Source organism: Suncus etruscus, chromosome 2 (assembly GCF_024139225.1).
Source record: "Suncus etruscus isolate mSunEtr1 chromosome 2, mSunEtr1.pri.cur, whole genome shotgun sequence".
In the NCBI taxonomy this organism is placed as follows: Eukaryota; Metazoa; Chordata; class Mammalia; order Eulipotyphla; family Soricidae; genus Suncus; species Suncus etruscus.
The window spans coordinates 133,698,902-133,723,687 of record NC_064849.1 but is presented as its reverse complement, the minus strand read 5'-3'; the positions used below and the strand labels follow the sequence as shown (position 1 = coordinate 133,723,687).

Sequence of the window (24,786 nt, the reverse complement as noted above, 5' to 3'; positions counted from 1 at the left end):
ATCAAAGGCTGAGTTTCTTCACCTGAACAAAACTGTGATTAAGTCCCAGAGCTCTGACCAAGTCTCTCCCTGCCATTGTGCCAGCAGAAAGGCACATGGTCAATTAGGATCCTGAAATCAAGAACAAAGGGTAAGGCTAAGGTTCTTGCTTTGCACACAGCTGACCTTCATTTGATCCCAGCATCACAAATGGCTTTTGGAGAACTGCCAAGAGTAAGCTCTGAGCATCACTCAGTGTGGCCCAAATAGCAAAAATAAATAAAGAAATAAACAAATAAATAAATAAAATAAAATAAATTTTTTTTTCCTCTTTTAATGTTAAAGAAAAATGGTTTTTGAAACCTCAAGTCTATACCAGGCCTTTCGCCAAGATCATACCAATTACTTCTCTGAGTCTAGGACTGGACTGTGGTTGAAGGTGTGCTTTTTCCGCTTTTAATCAACAGTCTGGTAATCAGTGGATTTGTAAATCTAATGCTCTAAGCTAGGACTCTCCAGGAGATTCTTGCATACCTGAGCATATGGTTTGCAGATGTAGGGAAAACCCAGTGTGGCCTCTGATCTGCAAAGTAAATAACAATGGTGAGAACATCAATTCACTTATTCTGGGGGCCTGCTGGAACTAGCAGAGAATAGTCCCAAACAAATGACAGACTACATCCATGATAGCTTGTTTCTTTCTTAAAAACCACCCATAATTAGCTCACGGGAAAATGCAAGATCACACTTCACATGACTTTGAAACTTGAATAGAAAACAGAGTTTTTGGGAGCGGCGGTGAAGAAATGCGGGTCTTCATGTCCACTAGCAGAAATGAAATTTGGTCAGGCCTGAGCGATAAGGGCATTTGCCTTACATGCAGCCGATCTAGGATGAATCTTGATTCGATCCCCTCATCTTCCAAATAGTCCCCCGACCCAGGAGCAATTTCTGAGTTCATAGCCAGGAGTATTCCTGAGTATCACAGAGTGTGGCCCAAAAAGAAAAAAAAAAGTAGTGCAGGAGCCGGAGTGATAACACAGTGGTAGGGGGTTTACCTTGCACGTAGCCAGCACAGGGTGAACCCTGTTTCAATTTCCAGCATCGTATAAGGTCTCCAGAGCCTGTCAGGAGCTATTTCTGAGTGCAGAGTCAGGAATAACACCTGAGCCTGCCGGTGTGACTTCCCTCAAAAAAAAAAGAAAAGAAAAGAAAAGAAAAGAAAAGAAAAGAAAAGAAAAGAAAAGAAAAGAAAAGAAAAGAAAAGAAAAGAAAAGAAAAGAAAAGAAAAGAAAAGAAAAGAAAAGAAAAGAAAAGAAAAGAAAAGAAAAGAAAAGAAAAGAAAGGAAATGTGGTGCCACCATTTTGAAAAATAGCTCAGTAGTGCCTCAAAAAGTGAAACAGAAGTTCCATGGTAAAGATTTGCCTTGCAAGAGTGAGGCTGTGAGTTCAGCTGAGGAGTGGCCACCCTTGCCGAGTACAATCTCAGTTTCACTGACATTTGGAATTCCTGGTACCACACACTAGCTACAATCACAGTAAGCACCACAGCTAAGCATGGGAGCACTTCATCTCAGTGCTAATGATCCCCCAACTGCAACAAAGGAAAGGACATAATGGGTAATAACAGACTTAAGAAAAAGAGTTAAATATAGAGTAATATAGAGTTACCATACAACCTAGAAATGTCACTCTGGAGAGGAATGAAAATATAAGCCTTAGGCAGAAAGGTACACTGCAACATTATTAAGAAAAGTCAAAATGTAGAAACAAACCAAATGTCCATTAACAGATGAGTAGATAAACAAAATGTAGTTTATTCATACAATGCATTATTAATAATAAAGAAATAAGATACAGCATGCCACAGGGATGAACCATAAAGACACCATGTTTAATAAAATAAGCCAGACACAAAGGCCACCTACTGAGTTCATTTATATGAATAATCAGAAGAAGCAAATCTAGAATTTATAAAAATGGTTGGATTCATAAAAATGAATGGTGACCAAGAGGTAAGGAAGGAAACATGTAGGACTGGCTGCTAACTGATAATGTTTCTCTGGGGAAGAGTGAAAGTATTCAAAAATTGTATTGATGCTTGTACAACAGAACAAATATGCTATAAGCCACTGAGTTAAATACTTTATTTATTTTCACTTTGATATTTGTTGGCCTAACCTGATGATGCTCAGAGGGCCATCTGGTGCTGGCAACAGAACTCAAGCCCCTGACATAGAGCATGAGCCCCAGCCCTTTGAACTATTTCTAAGGCTCCTGAATTATATAATTTTAAATCGAGAATTTTATGATATACTAATTAAATTTCATTAAATAAAAAAGTCCATCACAGGGGCCCGGAGAGATAGCAGCGTTTGCCTTGCATAGCAACCGATCCAGGACAAAGTGGGTTGGTGTCCCATATGGTCCCCCGTGCCTGCCAGGAGCTATTCTGAGCAGACAGCCAGGGAGTAACCCCTGAGCACACCGCCGGGTGTGTCCTAAAAACCAAAAAAAAAAAAAAAAGAAGTCCATCACAAGAATACCTCCCTACCTGTAACTCTGCAGTAGTACTTGCATGCAAGAATCTGATAAAAAAAATAGATATATCCAAACACTAGTACAGTATTGGGCAGAAAAATCCTGAACAGGAGTGGTTTACAAAAATTCTAACTCAGATTTTTCTTTTATCACATTGCTTACAAGGCAAATAAAATTCTGTGTTTTGATTCTATCTCCTATCACTAAGGCATATGGTTTGACTGGAAAGTAAATTTACATAGTACACATTGAATTAAAATGAGAACATAAACATTGCAAAGAAGTATCTGAGTAAGCTTGCCCGTAGCCAATCACCAAATCTACAAACCTACAAAAACACTCACAGATCTGGTCCCTTCTACCCTTTCTTTCCCCACTTCCCTGTTTCTGTCTCTTGCCAAAATGAAGCCAAACCTGGGCTTCATTCCATATGGTTCCATCTCTCACAATTGCCTCATCCAAGTATCAAATAACTTTGTAATTCAAAAAATAAATTGTATTCCCCACCTCTCTATTGCCACTACTTTATTTTTTGTTTGTTTGTTTGTTTTGAGGGGTTCCTCCTCACTCTTTAATCAGGGACCACTCCTGGTGGGACCATGTGGGATACTATGAATTGAACTCCAGACAGCCAAATACAAAGCAAATAATTTATTCATTATATTATTTCCTTGGTCCCTATCATACATATTATTTTGGGGGTTAATTTTTTATTTAATAATAATTTTTTATTTAAGCACATTGGTTACAAACATGTTTGTAGTTGGGTTTCATTCATAAGAATGCACACCCCGCTTCACCAGTACAACTTTCCCACCACCAATGTCCCCCATTTTCTTCCTTCCCTATCCTCTGCCTGTCTCCAAGAAAGACATTGTATTTCTCTTCTATCTATAGTCATGGTAGTTGTTAGTGTATTTATTTCTCTAACTGCACTTTCTACTCTTTGTGGTAAGCTTCATATCATGGTCTGGTCCTTCTGACCCTCATCTCTATTTTGGGGAGTATTTTTACTATATTGTCATTTAATCCCACAGATGAGTGAGACTATTTTGTTTATCTCTCTCCCTCTGACTTATTTCACTTAAAATAATAGTCTCCATATCCATCTATATAAAGGCATGTAGCTTCATTTTCGCTAACATCTATGTAGTATTCCATTGTATAGATGTACCACAGTTTCTTTAGCCACTCATCTGTTGTTGAGCATCTGGGTTTTGTCACTACTTTAAATCTGGGCCCTCAATATTTCTCTTCTGTATAATTGCAAAACTGATTAAAATCTTTCTTCCACAATATTTTTGAATCAAATGTTGCATCTCTGTCTACAGTAGTCCTCAGAATGAAATTTTATCCCAAAATTTACTAATAATTCAAAATCTTATTTTTCTTCGCCTGGCAAAAGGAGAGCATCACAGCCCCCAAATATCACTTCTGGCTCGAACTCCAAGCTTTCCATGCACTCCCCTGGTATTGTGGGAAGCTACCTAATACAGACTGGTCCTCCTGCCCTCATTTCTATTGTCTTAGAAATTATTACCATACTATTTTGGTTTTTTTTTTATTAGTGTAATCATTCTATGTCTATCACTCTCCCTCTAACTCATTTTGCACTGCATAATACTCTCCATATCTATCCACATAGAAGCAAATTTTTATGATTTTGTATTTTCCTAATAGCTGCATAGTATTGTATTATGTAGATGTATGATAGTTTCCTTATCCACTCACCACACAGAACGACTTGTGAGTTAAGAGACATCTTGAGTAGTGTTTGTTGATGACATGTAAATTTGTATTTTAGAGATCCCGCCTAACATAAGGCATCAGATAGGTGATTTCTAAAATGATATCACAAATTAATTATATCACAAAAACTGAACCATATTGTTCAATATAAAAATTATATATAGCCACCCATATTCTAAATGAAAATTTTCTTGCATTTTGGTCTTAATAATAATGCTATGTTCTAAATCCTTTTTTACTTTATTTCCCATTTTTATCTGCAGTGTCATGGTTTATAATACTTTTAGTAAGAGTTCCATGCCTATACTACCCCAACACCACATCCACCACCAGAGTGCCCACAGCCCTCAACCAATGTCCCAAGGACCCCTCCCATCAATACTTCCCACTCCAGACCACCAGACTCAGTTCTGTGAGCCAACTCTGCCTATAGGCATTTGTTGGTCTCTATATTTCTTCTCATCCCATATATGAGAGATCATTTTATTTATCTGTCCCTCTTTTTCTGCCTTCACTCATTGCCCTCTAGACCTGTCTACACAACAGCAAATTGTATGATTCCATCTCTTCTTGCAGCTGCATAATATCCAATGTGCATATATAACACAACTTCATGATCCACTTCTCCATAATTAGACATTTGGGTTGTTTCCTTTCCTGACTTTTCTATTAAATGATGCAATAAGTGTGATGCCCTAAGCCTAATGATGTTTTTTAAGGCAATCAGATATGTGGGTTCCCTTTGTCTTTCTGTGGGTGCAGAGAGAGTTAATGACAGAACAAGTATACAGAATGTTCAGGCAAGTGGAAGTGTGAAAGCAAAGATGATAAGGCAGTTGCTATTTTTCCCAAACTATTTTACTGCCACGGGAGAATTACAATATCCAATAGGTGTTTACCAAAGAGAAGCCCAACCACCTCAACAAAATTTATCTCAGTCTCATATTCCATGGAAATAAAGCTACAGCTTTGTTAAGCACAGAAAAGAGCAGATTTTTACTCATAGTAAACCCTCTGCAAGAACTTTTAACTTTTAAGGAAAATCTGTACTATTATTTTACAATTCTTAGAAAACAAAAACTTACAATATAATATATGTCTTCTATATAAAGGGCAGAACTTAAGTCAGTGGATTAGATAAAGAAGAGCTTTCTTCAAAACACTTGGTAATGTACAACAAAAATCATGCTACATGTGCTAGTACAGTGGGGAGGGCATTTGCCTTTCACATGATTGACCTGGGTTCAATCCCCCATCTCATTTGGTCCCCTGAGCCTGCCAGGAATAATTGCTGAGCACAGATCCTAGAGTAAGCACTGAGTGCCACAGGTGTGGCTCCAAAACAAACCAAAAATATTATACTACATAAAATAAAAATATATGTATTCAGAGTTATTCTCTGTAGCAAAACTTATAAAAGCAACAAAGGGGTTAGGGAGATAGTTCAAAGGCGTTAGAGCAAAAGCATTGCATGTACTAGAACCTGAGTTTGATGTCTAGCACTGTATAGCCACCAGAGTACCACTGGGCCCAAACAGATCTTCATCACGACTCCAAGCACTGAACTTTGAGGCCTGTACATCCATGCTGAGTATTGCTAGAAGTAGTTCTTAGGTTCCCTGAAATCTGCCTGGGAGATTTCTCCCTCTCCCAGGTGGAAAATAATGTAAAGAATACATAGTTTGGATCCATCTTTGGAACCAGTACAGTTTTCTGTATTAGCACCAGGAATAGAATTTCTACCAGGGAAGGTCCTCATGCTGTCCTGGAATCAACTTGCTCCAGAGTGGGTTTATATGACATCCTGATGACTTGGAAACAGAAACAACTTACTGCATCACTATCTAATGGTGAGATGAAAACCAGAAGATGCTCCATGACACCCTGACTTCAACACAGGATCTATGCAAAAAGCAAGATCTCTAATTACAGAAACCTGCCCGTGACAACCATGACTAAAACTCTTACTGGGTCCAGGAAGAAAGACTTTGGGGTTAGACAACTTAATATGCCCAGATCCTGTAGTTGGTCTTATGACAGGATGCTTCATGGGTAGGGTCTCCTTGTTTTAGGTCAAAGGTTTTTCCTTTCTATATTCCCAATTTTTGCTGCACCTATCCAAAAAACTGTCATCTCCCTTTGATTTCTTTTTTTTTAATCTTTTAAATAGGGGCTACTACCTTTTTCATAGAACCTTGGGACACAGATTACTTTTTTTACCTCATATTTCTGCATTTTTCAGTAAAATTATGAAGAAAAGAAAAGAGAAAGGATGGGGACCAAGAGCCAAGTGGTCTCAGATGCATTAGTGGAGAAAAAAAAAGAACAGAACCCAAATATCCAAGCCAAATTCAACAACAGTAGAATCAAGAAACCTAGACTTTAACTATCTAAACTTAAATGGGCCTGCTATACTGGCAGGCCCGGGGGCAAATGGTGGTCGTATAGGATTTACTCTGGGAACACTGGTGGAGAGAAGTTGACACTAGTGGTGGGAATGTCCCTGATTCACTGTGTGTCTGAAATTCAACTATGAAGGATTTTGTACTTCACAATGGTTTCAATAAAATAAAAAATTGTTTTAAAAGAATCCAATTTATCAATAGGAGCTGAGGAAGATGGCTCAAAGGTCTGGAACACATACTTTAAATACTGAAGGCCTGAATTCATTTCCCTGCATCACACAGCACCCCAAAATGAAACTGGAAGAGACTCCCCCAAACAAGAAGCCCAGAGACTCTGGGTACAACTGGTGGTACCCAAAACAAAGAAAAAAAAAACTATCATTAGCAAATCTGTTCAATAAATAGTAATGTAATCCATAGAATGGAAAAAATATGCAGATGTAAAATATAATCAAGACTCTCTTCCCAAATGATTATGGAGTAATTGACACAACATAGTAAGTTTAAAAAATGAAAAATGCAGTAAATTAAACTAATATGCTACCATATATCTAAGAAAGATACAAATATACATTTGTATGTTGTTAAAATCATCATTTTACAATAGTGCCCACTAGATAGAGGTCACTAAATATAAGAGCTAGAGATAAAACAGAAGTGTCTCTAAGTATTTCATATTGTAACATGTATAATTAGTATTAGTATAGCAAAATTAAATTTAGACAAAATAAAGATCAAGTGATTGGATATAATTACTGAGTTTCTCACTACCCATTTCATTCAACTATTAAGCTAGCCACATAATAAGAAAGTGATTAAAATGATTTTAAAAAAGGGAGCTCAACACGGGTGGTGGTATTGGCCCTGATACATGTATGTCTAAAACCCAGAAACCCAACTATGAAGAACTTTATAAATCATAAGGTTTCAATAAATTATTTTTAACGATTGAAAAATAATAATCTGGATAGGACAAGGTGGAATATGGAAATTAGTGGATGGAAGTTAATACTCTAGGAGAAGGTATGGTATTGGAATGTTTCATATAAAAAACCCTGCTATTATCAATACTGTAAATCGCGGTGCCTAAAATTAAAACACACACAATAACTTGCCTACTCATTCCTACTATACTCATTCATACTCTTAATATTCAGAATCACTAGATGGAAGTGGGAGGCGAGAGATAGTACAGTATAGAGGGCACTTGCATTGTACACAGCCAACCTGGATTCCGTCCCTGGCACCCCATATGATCCCCCAAGTCCTGCCAGAAGTGATCCCTGAGCACAGTACCAGAAGTAATCTGAGTACAGGTGGGTGTGGTCAAAAACAAAAACAAAAAGAATTACTGGAGGTTCCCCAGGAACAGCTCAGTGGTAGAGCTCCTGCCTCTTAAGTGTGAGGTTGCAAGATCAATCCCCAGCACTGTTCCACATGCTGAATGCAATGCAAGCAGCTCTGCTGGTCGGGATTCCCTGCTCCACATGGAAAAATGCAAGGTCAAGTGGAAACTGAAACCAAGTGTATGCAATCACTGAAAATGACATGTGCCACCACCAGCAAGCACCACAGCTAAGAGTGTGTGCCTGGTGAGTGCTGCAATCAGTGTATATGTGCCAGTTCCACAACCAAAGAGTGGGAGAATCACAGCCAAGTGTCTGTGACTTCAGATCATTGCAGCAGAAGGGAATAGGAAATGGAGGGGAAATCACAGGGAAAAAATAATCAACTGCTTTCAGTTGATAATGATGCAATGTTGCTCATTACTATCCTAAAACCTACATTGTGGGACAAAGTGTCATTAAGAACAAAGATTTATGTTATGAGGAAAGAAAATAAACTGAAGAGAGTACAGTAGGTAGGGTGCTTGCCTTACACATGGCAGACCTGGATTTAATCCCTGGAAGCCTTTGATTATAATGCCCTGCGATGAATGGTGCTTGCATGCAGAGCCAGGAGTAAACTCTGAGAACCAGAAATGTAGTCTAAAAACCAAAAAACTAAAATAAAATAAATAAAATAAAGATGAGAGACTTGGGATACCTTTTATAAGGTCTTGCAGTCCTAAATTTGAAAAATAAGTATAACAGACTCAATGTGCATTTTACATTTACAAATATTTATTCCCTGATTATGTCCTCTCCTGTCTACTTAAAAAGCCAGGAAGCAATGTGCAGTTCATGTGCAATGACCACTACATTGCCCAGATCACGTCTCTGAATATGATCTTGCAATTAAATATTAGTTTCTTGAGTGAGAGAAATGATATGATCCCAGATCAGGCAATAAACTTAATGAAACTGGCAAGAAAATCATTCAAAAAGATGGGACACCTAACAAGATTCACTAGGAGCTAATGCAGTGACTCCCAGAAGCCAAATGCAGGACCACTTGGAATCAATAACAACTATAACTGAAAAAGCCCAGGACATGCCTGCTTTATTTGTATTAATTATACAGAAATCATTAGGGAACCAAAGTACTACTTGAGCTTTAGTAAGAGAAGTGTCACACTTCTACCATACCTTTTCCATCTGAATTGTACCTCTAGATAATCAAATGCAACAAAGGGGGAGATTCTCTTAATAGAAGAATTCCAGAAGTCTTAGAAAATAAGTAAGTAATAGGGGCTAGAGAGAGCACTCTGCCTTGCATGTAGGGGACCCTGACTCAATCCCTGGCATTGCGTGGTTTCTCTTGTTGTTTCTCTTGGACTAGTCTTCTTGAGTCGTACCCAAGCACCACTGGGTGTGACCTAAAACACCCTTCTCCCCCAAAATAATAAGGCACAGGCTTCTACTAAATTAATGAACCTATGGGACAAACATTGAACATTATAAAGATAAGCAGATGTTGCATCCCTTTGGATGGAGTGTATAGCACCGCCCTATAAGGTTGTCTGCCCAAGATAAAGAAACCAACCAGGAATCCACCAATGTATCTCTAGGTCTAATGACCAATATTTAGGCAATATAAGCATATAACCAGCAATACCCAAATTGGGGAAAATTCTGCCAGACTAATTATCTAGTTTCTTTAATAAGTAACTTGTGGGGCTTGGGAGGGAGAGAAAGGGAATCCACAGATGAAAATAAATTTAGTAAATTATCCACTTATTGAAAGAGGTAGATGTTATTCCAAAGATTATTTAAAACCAAAAAGTTTAAGGGGGGTTGGGCCACATCTAGCAGTGCTTGAGATTTATTTCAAACTCTATGCCTGGGGTGGGGGTGCCCTGAGAGGTACTTGAGGATCCATATGTGAATACATATGCTGCTGGAGATCCACTCCAGGACTCCAGCATGTAAAACATGTGCTCAGCCTATTGGACTATCTCCCCAGTCTCAAACAACAAAAAAATTTTAAAACAAAATTTATGAATTAACTAGGAAACTTTGCATATTTTTCCTGGTATTTTAAGAGATTAATATCATGTTAGTATGTTACGTTATAGTTGTTTATTAAGCAATCCTTATCTCTTAGTTTTAAGCTGAAATAGTTACATCTGAAATTATGTGATAATTTATATTTGCTGTAAAAAAACAGAATGAAGTAGGAGTGAGTGTAGTACATAAAAAACTAGCCCTAATTTTATAACAGTTGAAGTTATGTTATTGTACATAGGATTTCACCATGCTACTTTGTTTTTATATAGGTTTAAACTGCTCTGTAATAAAAATGTTAAGTGGCAAGGCTTGATTTTTATGTTGTTATTAATAATAGACATTTATTGAGGGTTCTGCTCAAAGCTAAAAATAATTCATATGTTAAATATACCAATACAATGATATAGCATGAATCTTATCTATGTTACAATGATAGATGTATATTAATGATATGATCTCCAGAGCAATTCTTGCAGAGTTGACTTTTACTATCCTCATTAGGAGAAGAAATTGTGTGTGTGTGTGTGTGTGTGTGTGTGTGTGTGTTGGGCCACACCCGGCAGCACTCAGGGATTATTCCTGGCTCTGAGCTCAGAAATCACTTTTGGCTCAGGGACCATATAGGATGCTGGAGACCGAACCCACATCTGTCCTGGGTCAGGTGTGTGAAAGATAAATGCCCTACTGCTGTGCTACCACTACAGCTCCTTAGGAGAAGAAATTGACAATGAAAGAAGTCATAGGATGAAAGGGTGCAGAGAGCATTTACTACTGATTGTAAATCCAAATGTCCATAAGGAGAAGCAGCCACATTATATGGATCAGGCATGGTGTATCACCGGAAGCATCTGTGCAGAGAACCATTAAGAAAAGGAAAGAGAAAGAAGACGAGGCAGGGAGCTGACACAGAAAAACAAAAACTAAAGGGGTAAATACAGAGCTCAGAAACTGCTTATAGGATTAGTACCCCCAAACCCACATACATTCTCATCAACTGGAGGTACGGGCACTGTCTCTGTTGAAGTTGTATCACTGCCATGTACCATTGCTACTGTAGCTTCCTTTCTCCCACACCCCAGTTTCCTGCCAGTACCTCCTACTTGCCTAATCTAAGAGGAGACCAGCTGGCAAAGAAATCTGGAAGATTCGGTTTGTAGACTTCTAGTCCCATGTAACACAAAGGAGAATACAGAAAAGGGGTGCCTGTAGTGATAGTATAATGAATAGGGCATTTGTCTGGCCTGTAGCTGAACCAGGTTTGATCTCTGGAACTCAATATGGTTCCTCAAGCTCTCCATTAGTTATCTGCGAACACAGATCCAGGAGTAACCCCTGCGCATCACAGATCAGGCCCCAAACTGAAAACAAATAGAAAAACAAGAATGGGGTGGAGAGCCAAGTGACAAGTAGCCAACACAATGCCTATGCCATGCTTTTATCAAGTTGCAATGTCAACCTGTAAGTGCCTGATCTAGAACTCTCCTGTGAAATTGCTTTCTTCCTTCCTTGTAATAACTACTATTCCATTATAATGGTGACTATTTGGCCAGACCACATTGATATATAATATCAGACAGTCCAGATTTAAGACTTAGTTTCTTACAGAGCGAGAGAGAGAACTTAGACAGTTACAGGACTGCATATCTATCATACTTGTCAACCCAATTTGAATGTCTATTATCTCTACCTCACAAATATGAATTATGCCATTTCTCTAAGCTCATTAAGCTCACTCACAGTTGGAGGTGAGAACCTTACTATTTCCCCAGGTTTCTCTCCACCTTTGGGGGGAATTAACTTGGCTTTGTCCTCAGGTATCACTGATGATGCTTGGAGATAGAACAATGTTCGTCACTGTTTCTGCAAGAAAAATAAGAACCCTTACCCCTGTAGTATCTCTCCAGCCCCCTAGGTAGCTTTTTATAGTATAAAGATGAAAGGCAAGAGTGCTGGTGGGGTCTTGTATACAGTTTCTCTCCAGAGCTCAGAGACTGGCTAGGCAAATACCCAGGTGAACTCCTGACACCAAGTTGGTCAGTAAGCCCTCATTTATTGCAAGTGTTTTCTAAATAAGGATATATCTAAATTAAGGTAGCGAACCTATTTTTTTCAAAGTAAGAGACTTATCCACACAGCTAAGTTCTCTTCAGGTAATACAGAGACTGTGAGGCTCTAAAATATACTAACCATGGTGAGTTAACACATCAAATATGTGCAAATTCATAATGATTTGTCACCATGTAAACAGGCAAGAGAAAAACACAACACCTCACTACCTTAGAGGATATTAAGGAATCACTTTATTATTTTGAAACCTGAAAATAACAAGAATAATTTCACATTTTACCTGTCATTTCTATATAAACTGTATCCTAGAGAAACCAACTACGTGGTGTCTTCTCAGAGACATTCTAGTTTATAAAGAAAGAAGAAAATAAAGCCAGAGATAGCACAGAGGGTACTGTGCTTGACTTACATGAAGCCAACCTCAGTTGGATATCCAACACTCCATAAGATTCCCTGAGCCCTAGCAGGAATGATTTCTGAGCACAGAGCCAGGAATAACCCCTAAGCATCACTGGGTGGGTTCCAAAAACAAAAAATAATTTAAAAGAAAGAAGAAATGATCTTAAGAATACCCCCAATTTTACACTGTCCAGTAGTGAACAGAAGCAAACAGGAGCATTTCTACTTCTTAGTTTCACCATACCGAGTTAACTAAGCTGTGTGTTTCCTGAGGTGAAATATAGTGTCACCTAAAATGCAAATCTTGTCCTCTTCTCATACCCAAAACTGGTCATCATCTACCCAAACTTCAAAATCCAAGAAAAAGTTTTCTGCAATATGTCAAAATGCTTTCTGGAGAAAACTTACACCACAACAATAAAGGGTTCCCAATAAATTAATTTCAAGTTGAGAGAGAGAGAGAGAGAGAGAGAGAAAGAAAGAAAAGAGGAAGTGGGATAAAAGGATGGGGAATCTATAGATAAAGAAAAATTTCAAAGACAATGAATGTCCATCTTCTGAATACCAACAACAAACTGTAAACCTTAAAATAATCAGAAAAAATGTGGCTGACATTAAGCTGTCATTAACAGATTGGAATTCGGTGTTATCCCAAAATTAACTTGTGATACAACCGTATCACAAGAGAGGGAGTATATGTGGAGTCTGGTTAGTGTCTTTTTAGACCCCCAAGAGATCCCATCCCTTCTGGCAACAGTGTCCCTGAGAGAAGGTGTGACCAGAAGCACACTCTTGGCAGGCAGAATCTGCTCTTCCCTGGTCATGGAGAGTCACAATCTGTGATTTATGGGCCACCCTATCCATGATTAATTTATTTGAGCAATGTCAACACAGCAGTCCATGTTCTTAGAGTTGTCTACTGGCTTTGTAAAAAAAAAAATTATAAAAATTAAAAAACTTTAATTTCTTCAAATTAAAAAGACTACTGAAATATTTGCTGGTGAAAGTAAATATCTCAAGTAAATAACTCCCCCATGGCCACCTCCATCCCATCCCACCCCATCTCATGACCTGGAAGGTGAAACAGACTGAGATGAAGACAACTTTGTCCCAATCGCCCAGTACCTCTCCAGGGGGTCCCTATTGAGCCACATTCTACAGACCCTTCCTTAGCTTTGGAGGTGAACAGAGTACCTGGGCGTCATCTGGAGCCTGAGAGCACCACTCTGGATTGCTCCCTCAGGAGACACCTCCACTTCTCCCTCTTCTACCTCCCCACCCTCTAATTAAACCCACTTCTCCCCAAGGACATGGTTACAAAGGAAACACTGATGCTAATTCAATTCTATGTTTCCCTCACAGCAACCATGTTTCAACGCTGTAAATATATTCCAGCTACAGAATGAGCTCAATTAATTTTGGGGCTAACCTAGAAACCTAAATGCCATGTGGAACATTGTTTCTATATGAAAATCATTTCTCTATACCAACTAGGAGCCTGACAAAGGGTTTCTGGTGTAGAGTCTGCATACAAGAGTGAAGATTTTCCCTTTCCAGTAAATCAAAGGATTTCTTGCTTTCCTGCTCCAGATTCAAAATTCTTATCTTTGACATACATACATAAAAGGCTTTGAGCCTTTTGCCTTCCCTCCTTCTTCCTTCTGGAGTTTCTCAACAGAGGAGGATGGAGGTACTCAGGACACAGCTCGGCCTGTACTGCCTCACCTGAGGAAGATGGGAATAGATGACACTTTCCTTGCCCTCACAAAGAGAAAAATCTCCGTTAATCCAGCCATGCCTGGAGTCTTAAGGTTCTAGTGGTCCACAGGAAAGCCCAACCTCGTCCCACATGTGACTGAGTAGACAGCAGGAAACCATCAACGGGACATGTATAAGGCTTCGTGTATAAGAAGCCTCAGAATTGGCTTTGCAGAAACAAAAAAATAGGAAGCTGAAATCTTGGACATTTCCCAGGACAGAGATTTGGTAAAAAGAAGGGTGTGAGTGAGTGAGGAGTGAGTGAGTGAGTGAGTGAGTGAGTGAGTGAGTGAGTGAGTGAGTGAGTGAGTGAGCAAGTGAGAAAGAGAGGGAGAGGGAGAGAGAAAAGGAAAGAGAGAGACAGAGAGGGAGAGAAAGAGAGAGAGAGAGAGAGAGAGAGAGAGAGAAGAAAATGTCTCTTTAGGGGGAAGGTAGGAGAGGAGGGGAGGTAAGTTGGGAGCATTGGTAGCAAGAAATGTACCCTGGTAAAAGGATGGGTGTTAGACATTGTTGACCAAAACTCAATCATCACGAACAACTCTGTATCTGTGTGTGTCATGGGGATTCAATTAAAATGTTTATTGAGCAAAAAAATTTTGCTTATATTTTAATGGGTCCTGTCATCCTGGTTGAACTGTATCAATCCTTTTCTTCCCCTTCACTCACCTTCGTTGCTGTTGTCTCTGTGAGGATTGCATATCCTTGGTTGTGGGCACCCACACTTGGCCACAGTGCTTCCCAGGAGTTACACATCTGGTTGTGGTGCTCCTTTTCTTGATTCTAGGGCTCACACTGGGTCACATACTTGCTTTTTGAGGACAGGCGGGAGTTAAACTCATTTAGAGGAGGAGCTTCAGAATCACATTGATTATGGTGCTTGTCAAGGAACTCTTCATACTTGTGCTTGCTGGGACCACACTAGTTCTGATGTCAGTTAACAGCACCTATTTATTTATTTATTTCTGGGAGAGAGGAGATATTCCCAGCAGTGCTCGGTGGCTACACCATGCTCTGTGCTCGTGGGGCTGGTGCTACAGTTCAGTGCAAGGGATCAAACAGGAGTTGGCTTCATGCAAGCCAAGAGACTTACCCCCTGTACTATTGCTCTGTCCTCTCATTAGCACTATTTTTTAATAGATGTTACCCTGTGTGATAAAAGGCTAAAAAATCTTTTATGTGTCTTTCTCTAAAAATATCCCAAACTTGGGGTCCTTTCTTAGATTTGTGACTCACACAGGGAACTAGATCTCTAGCCTATCATTGCAGGTCTTAGATTTACAGGGTCCCCCTTTTTTTCCACAATCAACTACATAGGGCAGCACCTGAAATGCAGCAATATGAAAGCCAACAGAACTTATGTAAAATGATTCTGAACTCAATGATGAACCAAGACTTTAGGTTATAGGTTTATGCCAAAGAAGAATGTCATATGAAACCACCTCAGATTTACATGAAGACCCAGACTTAAAAGTAGAAGCTTATGTGGCCCAACGGTTAAGAAATCCAAAATAACTTGGACCTTCCACTGGAAGAATCTTTCCAAGCCAATTAACACAAACCAAACCTACATCTCAAAGTATATTACAAAGCTCCAGAATAACACATCTCTATATAAATCCAGTAAGTCAAATTGATCTACTTGAAAGAGATATTTTTCAAAAAAGATAAATAGCTTCCCCCAAAATTCAAAATCTCATACTAGTGACCAAAACAATAGTGATAGCAATAAGACTGTTAGCCTAATACTAATTAGACTAATTAATATGTCTAATTAGACTAATTAGTTAGTCTAATTAATTAGACTAATATTGTCTCAATACTTACACAGTACCAACACCACGTTGAGTAAAAATAATGAACCAAAATTCTGCCCAAGCTTCTCCAATGGTGAATGTCTTTTATATTCTCCAGTTAAAATAATACTCCAGTTCAAGCTAATAGAAGCAGTGACTGTGGATATGTGAAAGAGAAAAAAATTGCTTTAAGAATCCTCATTGCGGGGCCGGGCGGTGGCGCTGAAGGTAAGGTGCCTGCCTTGCCTGCGCTAGCCTTGGACGGACCGCGGTTCGATCCCCCATTGTCCCATATGGTCCCCCAAGCCAGGAGCAATTTCTGAGCACATAGCCAGGAGTAACCCCTGAGCATTACCGGGTGTGGCCAAAAAAAAAAAAAAAAGAATCCTCATTGCATGCACACACATGCACACGCATGTTCTCTCTCTCTCTTTCTCTCTCTCTGTCTCTCTGTCTCTCTCTGTCTCTGTCTGTCTGTCTGTCTGTCTGTCTGTCTGTCTCTCTCTCTCTCTCTCTCACCTGTTTCTTAACACTCTAAATGTCTGCAGTTCTAATACCTGCCACACTCAGACCTATAGACCTGTATCAGAAGCAATAAAGAAGCTAAGAAACTTGGAGCTGAATTCAGATGCTCTTGCATTCAGATTTTAGCCCTTCCCCTGAGCAATTTATTCCACCCTCCTTACCCATAAAATAAAAAGAATTATTTGTGGCTCAATGTTTTAATATAGATGAGGTGCGATACTGTACAGAAGGCATTTCACTAACAGCAAGGACTTAAATAATCTCTAATATTATGATATTTATTCGACATACCTTGTTGCAACATGTACAATCCGCATGTGCAAATTTGGCTCATCCTGGAAACAAGAGACAACTGTGGAATTTTCTCTTTCACTGATAGATTATCTAAAATGCGAAATAGTCTCCCAGTTTTTATCGTAATGATCACAAACTTCGAAACTATTTTTTTATTTGTAAATTGTCCTTAATGAGGCAGGAAAGAGCAAGTGAAAGTGGGTGGTAAGAGGCCAAGAAATGGTTCAAACATCTGGACTGCAAGCTTTGAAAACAGGAGGCCAGGTTCAACCCCCAGCACCACATGACTCCCTGAGCATTGAACTGAGGAGTAACCCCAGCACTGACAACTGTGACCCAGAAAACAGAAATCAGTGGGTGGTAAAAAAGAAAGTATCAAAATTCAAAACAAAATATAGCTTTTATCTACCAAAAAATAAGGAAGAATCTCAGCAGTATATTCTCTTAAAACTTAATAATTATATGAAGACTTCCAGTATAAGATAAAGGAAAAACCTAATTTAAAAAAGCAACATCTATGAAACACTGAGATAACTTGGTCAAGAATTCCCAGGAGAGAATTGGAGCCTTCAGAGCACTGTTTGGGGAGTTCCCCCCAATTTTAATTTTGAAAAAACAAAACAAAACACTGAACACATATAAAATACACTTTTATTGAAACATCAGTTTGCAAACTCATTATAAGGTTTTTACTTTTCTTTTTAACTTTTGGAGGCTGTAGTAAGGAACAAAAAAACTTAAGGAAGGACAGAGTGAACACGAATGTAATAAAGTACCTAAGTGGGGTTGTCACAGGCTATTTTCGTTGATGAAGACAGTCTCTCCCTGTTCCCCCCTACCTTAAGGCCTTGAGATCATGAGAAGAGGGACCAGTGCCAAGATGGGATACAATAAAAGAAACAAGTCTTCTCCCCATTCCTGTGGTGTAACTCTAATCTGGAGAATATGTGGAAGCATGGTCTTTGGGACATGATAAGCTTGAGACAGGTTCTTGAGGATGGGGTGCTCAGGATGGAGTCAGTATTCTGTGAGAGGCAGGAGAAATACCAGAGCCGGCTTCAACTTTGCCAAGCAAGGACACAAACAAGCAGGAACCAGCTGCTGTCCAGATGGCAGGTGAACTCACAAGGCACCTTGACCTTGAGTGGCCTTCACCTCCAGAAACTAAGGCACTGGCATCTGCTGTAGGGTTGCCCTGCTGATGGGGTTTGCTTAGAGAAAACCAAGAAAATATCTGAGCTGAGTTGGTGAGCTGAAGGAACTGAAGAAGTGGGTGTGTTTCTGCAGAACTTAGAGGTCTCACAACAGAATAAATTGCATAGTAGAAACAGCCTTGGTAATTCCACAGAAAGCATCAACCTTGAATAAAGTGGCCACTTACAATAGCATTTTTCAGATAACTATAAGCACTGCCACCTCATCTAGAACATACCAGGGCATCACTAAAAACATGAAGCACCGTTTCACACATGTACTGAACCATTCAGGGAATGATTTGCATGGTCTCATCCTGCTTTCACAGTCTCAACTTTCCAGATGTGCCCAACCAGAGAACATGCTGGCTGGTGCTAGCTTAGAGTGAGGTCATGCAGCAGGTTTTTCTCCCTACTGTCAAGGGAGCCATCACCTACTCAGTCACCTGGACCTCTCCATCTCAGATTTGGGTTTTCAGCTTCCCAGAACCATTCCCAGAACCATTCAGAGAATAAGAACCATGCCCTCTTTCTCTAGTGTTAGGGTGCTTCTCATCTTTGGTTGATTTCTTTTCATCCTGTCAATAAATCTGGCCTGGTCTGAGCCTGTGATGACTTCTGGAAAACCCCATGGACACACCCTATATTTTCTATCCCTGCTGCCAGCTGATCTTGGGTGTTTAAACCTGGCTAGTGAGCCTCAACTTCCTTCAGATCAGGGTCCATTTACAGTCCTTTTGTGCTTAGAAGCATCCCCCAGGGGCCCTGAGTGTTTCCATTTCAATAGTAAATCCCTAAATGGAGCTGAAAGTAAGGCCCTTCTGTACCCCTGTCAGAAGTCTAAGCCTGGCTCAACAATTAATGTTTTTGCCCAATCTCTGAATTCTAGATTTGACTTTCTCACTTGGACTTTCCCAATTTGTCTGGGTTTCTGAGTATAGATTCTGTCAGCTGGTCTGGTTCTCTGGGGCTCACTCTGTTCTTTCTATTTGATTCCTAACATCACCCACCACTGACTTGGTGTCACAAGGTCTATCCTTCCCTCATCAGTGACTTTCTATCTGCAGTTATTCAAATCTACCTGATATCATAGGAGATAGGGACAGTATAATTAGGGGTACTGCAGATCATTTAGGTAAGCATCACCTCTGAAAAATTAGCAGCCTGTGCCCTGTTCAAAAAGGCAGAATTCTCTGACAGCCCATATAAGTTACTGGAACTAGAAACCCAGGAAGTGACTCAAGTGGTTGAGCACATGCCTGACTTTTTTTTTCCTCCTAATACTGCACAGTCCCCTCTGCCTCCAGCACTGTTGGGACCATCCCTCATAATATAATGACAACAATAACAAAAATCAACTTGGTGGACTTGCAAAATTGTATACTCCATTTAAAAATGGAAAAGGGAGCATTGGAATGATAACACAGTGGTAGGGCATTTGCCTTGAATGTGGCTGACCTGGGATGGACCCGGGTTCAATCCCCAGCATCCTATATGGTCTCCCCTGAGCTTGCCAGGAATAATTTCTGAACACAGAGCCAGGAGTAACCCCTGAGTGCTGCCAGATGTGGCCCCTCAAACAAAACAAAACAAAAAATCAAACAGGGATTTAGTTGCTTGCTTTGCAGATGGTCAACCCAGGTTCCATCCTAGGTACCACATATGGTCCTTCATCCTCACCAAGGAGTGACTCCTGAGCACAGAACCAGAATTAAGCTCTGAGCACCACTGGATTTGACCCCAAACCTAAAATTTAATTAAAATGGAAAAGAAGAGTTGGGATGTGGCTCTGTGATAAAGTAGGTGTTTTGAATGAGAAGACCTGGCTTAGATCCCAGGCACTACACAAAAAAATTAATAATGATGATGAAATGGAATGAAAATGAGAAAGATGAGCAAGAACTCCAAGGACTGAAAAATGGAGTTTGACCTGATTTGCTGTCACATCGCATCCTGGAAAACCCCTCTCTCATTCTGTAGTTCCCCTTTCAGGCAGGCATAGTCCAGCAGAGAAGAGACAGAGAAAGGTAGAAAAGCCCCAGAGGATCCTAAAGGGAAACAGACCCTCAAGAACCTAGAATGAGCTACCAATCGGGCAGTGCTCCTATGTACATGCTTTCCAGCATACCTCAGAGGCCCAGTGATAGACTTCATCAATAGACATGGTAAGTCATGTGTACAGAAGCACATCAAAATGAAGGCATGATTTTGACACTCTGACCCACACCAAACAAGCAATTTGGTACTAAGCATTCGGCCAGGGAAGGCTATACCTGATTTTTCTTCTCCTTGGTCCATTTCATGCATTTCAAAGCACTGATTCTCAAAATGTGGTCCTTAAATCAACCACATCAGCTTCTGCTGGGAGCTTATTAAATTTTGAAATCACAAACCCACCTAAGCTGAACTGAATCTGAAATTCAAGGAGCAGGACCCAGTGAATTCCAGGTGACTCTGAAAAAAAAAAAGTGGGTTTTTTTCTTTCTTTGTTTGTTTTTGGGTCACACCTGGCAATGCTCAGGGGTTACTCCTAACTCTACACTCAGAAATCGCTCCTGGCAGACTCAGGGGACCATATGGGATGCCAGGATTCGAACCACCATCCTTCTGCATGCAAGGCAAACACTTTACCTCCATGCTATCTCACCGGCCCCCATCTGGAAAGCTTTCTAACAGGTATTTAGAAGTCCTCAATGACTGGCTTAAGCTCCATCACCACTACCACCACCCCCCCCCCCCCCGCAATAGATTTACTGTTCCCATTAGTCTTTGCTTACCAAGCTGCAGGGATATTCCCAGGATCCCTAGCAAAAATGTCTGGCTCAAACACTAGCTAAGATAATTGGCTTGGTCACCATGAATGAAGAAAAGGATTTCCAGTGATTTGCCTACAGGCCCAGAATCCTTTTTTAAAACTAATGACCCCCTTGCCTGATCCACAAACAGTTAAACTGCATGGAGAAGCCTGCATGGTGACTGTCCATATAGAGTCACTTCTAAAATGCCCATCTCAACTGGGCACCTCCTAAGCCACATCCACTGAGGTAAAAGACTGAGACGTGGAAGATTCTCTGGCTCTTCTAGGGCAACGCGTCAGCATCTCCTCTGAGGCTCTCAGAACAGCAGTACAAAACTGGCAAGCTCTCAGCTCTCAGGAGGGAGAATTCAGCAGGATTCTCCTGTTAGTGTAGTATTTTTTAAAAAGGCAAACCGTAAGAAGGCACATTGCTAGGAAGTTGCATTTTTACAGCAACTGGCAGGCAAAGCAAACTTCTTACCAGAAATGGAAACCATATGATATCATTGTACTGCATATGAATTATTAATGTTTGTATTTTTTGTAGATTAGGTATTCAAGAAGGTTCCTGTTGACATCATGTTTGACATCATAATTCTCCATCATTCTAAAAGCTTAATGAGATGAGTTATTGCTAGGAAAGAGAGAGAAATCAAGCACACATTTTTACACTCTGGGGAACACCAGAGACCAAGTAGATAATGAGGGTATGGTTTATAATTGATGTACAAAGATGAATTAAAAATTAAATAAATGTAACCACTATAATTAGGACCAAAGGGCAAAATATTGGAAGAAGGGGTGTAGAAGAGAGCCTGCTAGAAATTCACTCTAATTTCTCAGGCCAAAGAATTCTAGTTCTAAGAAGAAATGAAAGTAAAATTTTTATAAAGTGACCTCACCCACTGAAGAATATGCAACATGTGAAGACTGAACAAAATAATACAACACCAAGTTATAACGATGATTAGCTATTAAAACAATCCCATGGCAATCTCTCTGAAGAGTTTATCTCCACAAGTATGCTGGTCTTAAGTGTAAGGTCCCATTGCTAGTTTCTAAGATCAACACATGCAGTTAAGGGGTTGAATCACTGAAGCAGCAGCTTCATTCCCCACCTTCTGAGTAATGGGTTGATATGAAGTACGCTCTTATTTGGGAAAGTTTTGTTGATAAAGCAAAGCAAGTTAAATTTCTGTCCAGGTCAAGCCTTCCAACACTTCAACCAGAGGCCAATGTTGTTTATACACATTTCTACAAGCTGTTAATAATGGGGACTCATTTTCCCTGCAGCTTTTTACCCTATTGGGTCTCTAAGCAGCCTCTTGAGGGAAGTCCTGAAACACTGAGAATGAGTTCATTCATTATTCTTTCTTTCAGTGAACAAACAGGGAGCAGCTAGAGTTGCCAAGTGCTAAATTGGGATTCCTGCTACTTTAAAAGGCTAAACTGCACACTGTTAGGCCACCCCAAAAAGGGTATCATGGAGTGGTTGCTGTCTGAACTACAGCTTCAATGTCTTCCCATCTCCTCTTCCCCCAAGAAGGCAAAGAAGAGTATTGACTAGTAACATCTCCATTTAATTATCTCCCCACATCTAACATTGTAATCTGCTGAAATTGCAGCTAATCCTAACGTTAAGAGAACTCGTGTATTAAAACCAAAGACAGAAATTTGACTAGGAAAGAGCATCAAACACGTGCTTCGGGAGCAAATGACCATGTGCTGGTTGTATGCTGTCAAACACTGGTTCTCGAATCCTTGGATTCACTCCCGTTAGAGTTTCGAGTCAAACTCTAGCATAAAAACTTATAGGGGCACACAGTAGGTCCTAGAAACATCATCAGATGGTTACATTATCATTTTATATTAGAGGATTAATATCAGAGAACCCCTACCACACTATATGTCAACCTTCAAGTTGAAAGATGAAACTTCAAGTTACGAAATCAGGTACTAATCTATGAAGCTCACAAAAGGAAGAAAATGCTAGCCTTCCTTCACCCCTCCGGTGTCACCCGACTATCCAATGAAGATGCAAGGCCACTTGTTGAACAACTCTCCCCTTCTTCAACACACAGTTGTGTCTCCACCATATCCACCCAGGCCACCCTTCCCGTCCTGGGAGGAATTCTCTGTGACATTATGGTTCACGGAGCTGTATTTCCCACTCTGCAGAATGGAGCTATCAGACTGTCCTACGGATAAAAAGGTCCGTGGCTGGCTAAGACAGCAAAAAAGCCTCTTAGGTTTTATAGTATTTGGGGAACGGAGAAAGGCTACTATCACAGCCATCGTGTGTGTGTGTGTGTGTGTGTGTGTGTGTGTGTGTGTGTGTGTGTGTGTGTGTGTGTGTGTGTGTGTGTGTGGTGTGTTTCCGTCCGTCATTAAGAAATATCCAGCCAATCAAACGAACATTCCCCCCTCCCACCTCCCTTCCACGGCTGAATGGGGTGCAGAAACGCAACCTGGAAACCCCTCCCCGCGGGGCTCAGCTGAGTCTCCGAACCCGCCGGCCCAAGAGGAGTGACACAACAGGTTCCTCCCTTTGGGTCCCTGTTGGTATCTCCCCCTCGCAAAACAGAAACGCCCTCTTTCATTCACAAGTTCCCCCCACGCGGTGCCCGAGATGCTGAGGCCGAAAGCTGCGGGCTGCAGGTTGCGGGTCAGAAGCCAGAAACCCCCGATTCCTCCGCCTGGAGGATGCGCGCGCGGGGCTGGAGGGAGGCTCAGGCTGGGCCGGGCCGGGTCGGGTCTGCGCCGCGCGTCTCGAGCCCCGCGCTCCCCAAATTTCATTCAACCGTGCTCGCAGCCGCCGGGAGAGGAGAGGAGAGGAGAGGGAGGAGAGAAGAGAGGGACCGCACTAGACGCACGTTCGTCCTGCATCAAAGCTACACCCTGAGCGCTCAGCCCGGCTCCCCGACACCCCAGTCTCCCCCGTCTCCCCCAGATCCAGCTTCCAGGTCCCCCATCAGGGGGTCTTTTTTCTGCTCCCATTTCCCGGACCCCCACTAAAAAAAGTCAACTTCTCTCTCTCTCTCTCTCTCTCTCTCTCTCTCTCTCTCTCTCTCTCTCTCTCTCTCTCTCTCTCTCTCTCTCTCTCTCTCTCTCTCTCTCTCTCTCTCTCTCTCTCTCTCTCTCGGGTCGGGGATCCCCCCACCCTTACCCCGCGCCCCCCGCGTTTACCTTGACGCTGGTGTAGCTCGTCTGGGTCTCGGCCTCGGCGCTGCTGCAGCAGTGACGCCTCCGGCCCCGGCAGGTGGTCACGGAGCCCGAGCTGCTGCTGCCGCCGCTGCCGCTGCCCGGCTCTCCGCGGGCCCTGCGGCAGCGGGCGGCGCCCGGGGTCCCCGGCGCGGCGGCGTCGGGGGCGTCGGTGGGGACGAAGAGGCCGTGCAAGGGGCCGGCGGGGCCCTGCGACACGCCGCTGCTCTGGCGGGGCGAGGCGGACCCGTCCGAGTCGCGGCAGTAGATCACGCCGCTCTGCGAGACGTGGATGCTGGGGGCGCAGCCCATGCCGCGGCCGGGCTCTCCCCGCGCGCCCGCCCGCCCGCTGACACCTGCCGGGAGGGCGCGGACTGTGCGCCCCCCGGGCCTGGCTCCGTCGGGCTCGGCGCGGCGCCCCCAGCCGAGTGTCCGGGGGCTACGCGCGTCACCCCAACTTTCCCTCCCGGCCCATCTTCCTCCCCGAGCAGGGGAGCGCGCACACCCAGCGCCCCGCGCGCAGCACCGGCAGCCGCCACCCTCCTCTCCTCTCCTCTCCTCTCCTCTCCTCTCCCCTTTTCTCCTCTCCCCTCCCCGCCGCGGCGCCCCAAACGCTCCCCGCGCCTCCTCCGCCCGCCCCTCCTTGCTGCTCTCGGCCCAACCAACCCCCCACCTCGCGGGCTTCCCCCCCAGCCC

General features: G+C 41.8%; 1 protein-coding gene across 5 annotated transcripts in view; it reads right to left on the bottom strand.

Annotated features, from left to right (window-relative positions):
• PDE8B (phosphodiesterase 8B) overlaps positions 1-24,417 on the bottom strand; it is a 262,958-nt gene extending 238,541 nt beyond the window's left edge. For all 5 annotated transcript variants that reach the window (XM_049766043.1, XM_049766046.1, XM_049766044.1 and 2 more), the window contains exon 1: positions 24,076-24,417. In XM_049766043.1, the coding sequence (XP_049622000.1) occupies positions 24,076-24,402 (327 nt within the window). In that variant the 5' untranslated portion in view covers positions 24,403-24,417. The remainder of the gene's footprint in view (positions 1-24,075) is intronic.
• Between the last annotated feature and the right edge of the window lie 369 nt (positions 24,418-24,786).